General features: G+C 48.1%; 1 protein-coding gene across 1 annotated transcript in view; it reads left to right on the top strand.

Moving 5' to 3' along the window:
- The first annotated feature begins 786 nt into the window (after window positions 1-786).
- The window catches only part of HSPBAP1 (HSPB1 associated protein 1), a 56,962-nt gene continuing 54,681 nt past the window's right edge, over window positions 787-3,067 (top strand). The window contains exon 1 of the mRNA XM_015564708.1: window positions 787-1,919. Coding sequence (XP_015420194.1) covers window positions 1,631-1,919 — 289 coding nt within the window. The 5' untranslated portion in view covers window positions 787-1,630. The remainder of the gene's footprint in view (window positions 1,920-3,067) is intronic.

The raw sequence follows: 3,067 nt of genomic DNA, 5'->3' as shown, positions 1-3,067 counted from the left end.
CCTCGGGGAGGCTGGGGTGCAGGAGTGGGACGGCCCCCGGGTGAGGAGAGATGGAGCGGAGCTGGCGTCCCAGAGGAGGACCGTGAGGAATTGGGACGGCGGGGAGGAGGCGGCTGGCCCCGGGAAAATGCCAGAGAGGCTCTATGAGAGGAGGTTGGGCACAGAACCCGGGTTGCTTGAGGAAGTGTCCAAGTTTTACATCATGTGCCTAGTAAACAACTTGTTGACCTCTAGTCACTCAAGCTAATGCTTGCTTCTATATTGGGTTTTATTTTTTGTTTTTTTTTTTAACTTCAGAAATTAATGGGGGAGGTAGAATAAAATTCAGGTGTAGTAGGGACCCAAATGTCGCCACTTGAAAATAATTTTTAATGTACACTAAGTACTGCCTAGTTTTAGCAGCTTTTTGTATTACATACCCAATGAGGTTATAAACTAGCCAATTTTACTCATATATAAAAGATGATGTTTCTACTTTTTTTCCTGTCATCAATAAGCGAGCAATAATGATATGGTCGTGCCCTACCTGGTTTGGCTCAGTGGATGGAGGGTCCTGGGTTTGATTCTGGTCAAGGGCACATGCCCAGGTTGCGGGGCTCGCGCCGCACCCCCCCATCTCTCCCTCCCCTCGCCCCCAGTTTGCAGCTGGCAGCCAATCAATGATTCTCTCATCATTGATGTTTCTCTCTCTCTCCCCCCTTCTCCCTTCCTCTCTGAAAGAAATAAAAATATATTTTAAAAAAAGATATGTTCATTAAACTGGAAGATTTGTGCCCTGGCCCGGCAGCCAATTTGGTTGGAGGGTCCTTCTGTATACCAAAAGGTTGCGGGTTCCATTCTGTCAGGGCACATGTTGCAGGTTCATCCAGGTTCTGGGAGCTTACTGGAAGAAACAGATATTCCTTCTTTCTTTTCTTTTCTTTTTTCTTCTCTTTCCTTTCCTTTCCTTTTCTTTTCTTTCTCTCTCACCAATCTCTTCTCTCTCTCAAATCAACTCTACTAGTATATATCCTGGGCTGAGGGGGGAAAAAACCTACACTGGAGGGTTTGTTCCCAAATGACCCAGATCCATATCCAATTATGATTTTGACCTGAGGAAGAGTAAACGAGAAGGGTGGGGGTTGTTGATCTCTAGATCAAGCTGACGGTTGTTTATTTTGCTATACAAATCTAGAAGCCTCACAGCTGCTGGTTAGTGCCCTTGAAAACCTAAGCGATTTGGCCTGACTGGGTGGGGAGATGAGTCACAGGGAACACAATTAAAGGACATCTGATCGAGGTTCATATTCCCGGCAGCCACGAAAACCAAATGGAGTCATGCTGCTGCCAGAAGGGCAAAGCAGGTGGGAAGGGAAAGGAGGAGAAGCGTGCGATCTAGTATCGAAGGCTGTAAGAGCGTTAGCAGAGTAAACGGACGCAGGGCCACATTCACTGCTCCGAGCTCCACCAAAAAAAAAAAAAAAAAAGCAAACATCCCCTAAAACTCCAATATAATTGGAGAGAGGAAATCACCAAGGCGGAAAGGGAGGATCGAACTAGAAAACGAGGAGAAGCAGAAACGAAGCCAAGAAAAGCCAGCATTGAAAGAAGGACAAAACTGCGGAAGGCAAAAAGAACCACAATCGAGACCATGTGGTTACATTACAGCTCCGGTGAAATCAAAACAAACCTGCGTGGCCCCGCCCAGCGCCGGTCACATGACTTGCACGTGAGCGGCGCTTCCGGAAGAGCCGGTAGCAACCGCTGGGATTCCTTTCTGTGCACGGGCTGCAGAGCCAGAGCCTTGGCCCCGCTGGGACCCCTCTCACTCTTTACTCCAGTTTGGGTTTCGGGCGGAGCTGGAGCCGTGCTAGCCATGGCGGCGGGCCCGGGGGCCACCACCGCTGCGGGCGCTGCAGCTGGAACTGGAGAGGAGGAAGGTAGGTGCCAGCCTGAGGTCAGGCCGTGGGTACAACCCTGTGCCAGTTGACTCTCTTGGCACCTCTCCTGTGGCCGTTTGGTCTGGCTCCTGTCTCAGGCCTCTCTAGCCCTGCAGTAAGCGGTGAGGGGAATTGTTTTCTAGCGAACGTGGCTGTTCTCACGTTGTGGCATCCAGATTTTGGGTCCTCGCACAGGCCCTGTATCCCCGCATCCTACCAGCGCTGTTGCACGCTTGACGGTGTTTCGAATGCTACAGTGGATTAAAATGAAATGTGTGAAATTGGAGCCCACTCTTGAGGCAGATGGAGATGTCTGGGGCCTTTGCGAACAGAGATTGTGAGCTTTTGTTTGATTTGGGTGGAATCCTGCTTTAAAGGACGGGTGAGGTGTGGAAGCCCAGTAGCCTGAGATCCCTGTTAGCATTTATGGAATGGTTGCTCGGTTCCTGGTGCTGTTCTGGGGACTGCCGCACGACCAGAGATTGTTTATAACAATGCCTTTTCCCAACCGAGTAAAGAGGTATAGAAAGGAAAAACAGTGACTAACGTGGTAACGGGAATACTGTCAGTACACACTGGGTGAGGTCTGTCGCCAGGAGGAGAGAGCCCAGTAAGGTGGGATAAATGCTTCAAGGTGGGGAGAGTTTGAGGTGGGCCTTTATGATTGGATGAGATAGTGACAAACTCAGGTGGTAGTCATGGGGAGTCTTTGGAAGACAGGAGGGGACAGGATGGATGTGATTCCGGATAAAAGTCATGTTTGCCTAGAGGGGGAAATGACCATTCCAAACAGAAGAAACAAATTATAACTTAATATCTGACCCAAATCTCTTGCATTTATAATTCGCTTGTGTACCCCAAGGGGATAGTTCTTTTTTTTCCAATTACATTTTACATTTAATATTATTTTGTATTAGTTTCAGGTGTACAGCATAGGGCCTACAGTCATATACTTTACAAAGTTGTCCACCTGATATTTCAAGTACCCACCTGGCACCATACATAGTTATTACAGTATTATCGACTATATTCCCTATACTGTACTTTACTTTTTTTAACTATTTTTTTATTGTGTAAAGTTTTACATATGTCTCCTTTTTCCCCAATTGACCCCCTCCCCAGCCATTCCCACCCCAGGCAAGCCCCCA

Source organism: Myotis davidii, unplaced genomic scaffold, assembly GCF_000327345.1.
Source record: "Myotis davidii unplaced genomic scaffold, ASM32734v1 scaffold841, whole genome shotgun sequence".
NCBI classification, from domain to species: domain Eukaryota; kingdom Metazoa; phylum Chordata; class Mammalia; order Chiroptera; family Vespertilionidae; genus Myotis; species Myotis davidii.
This window is presented reverse-complemented; position numbering and strand designations above follow the sequence as displayed.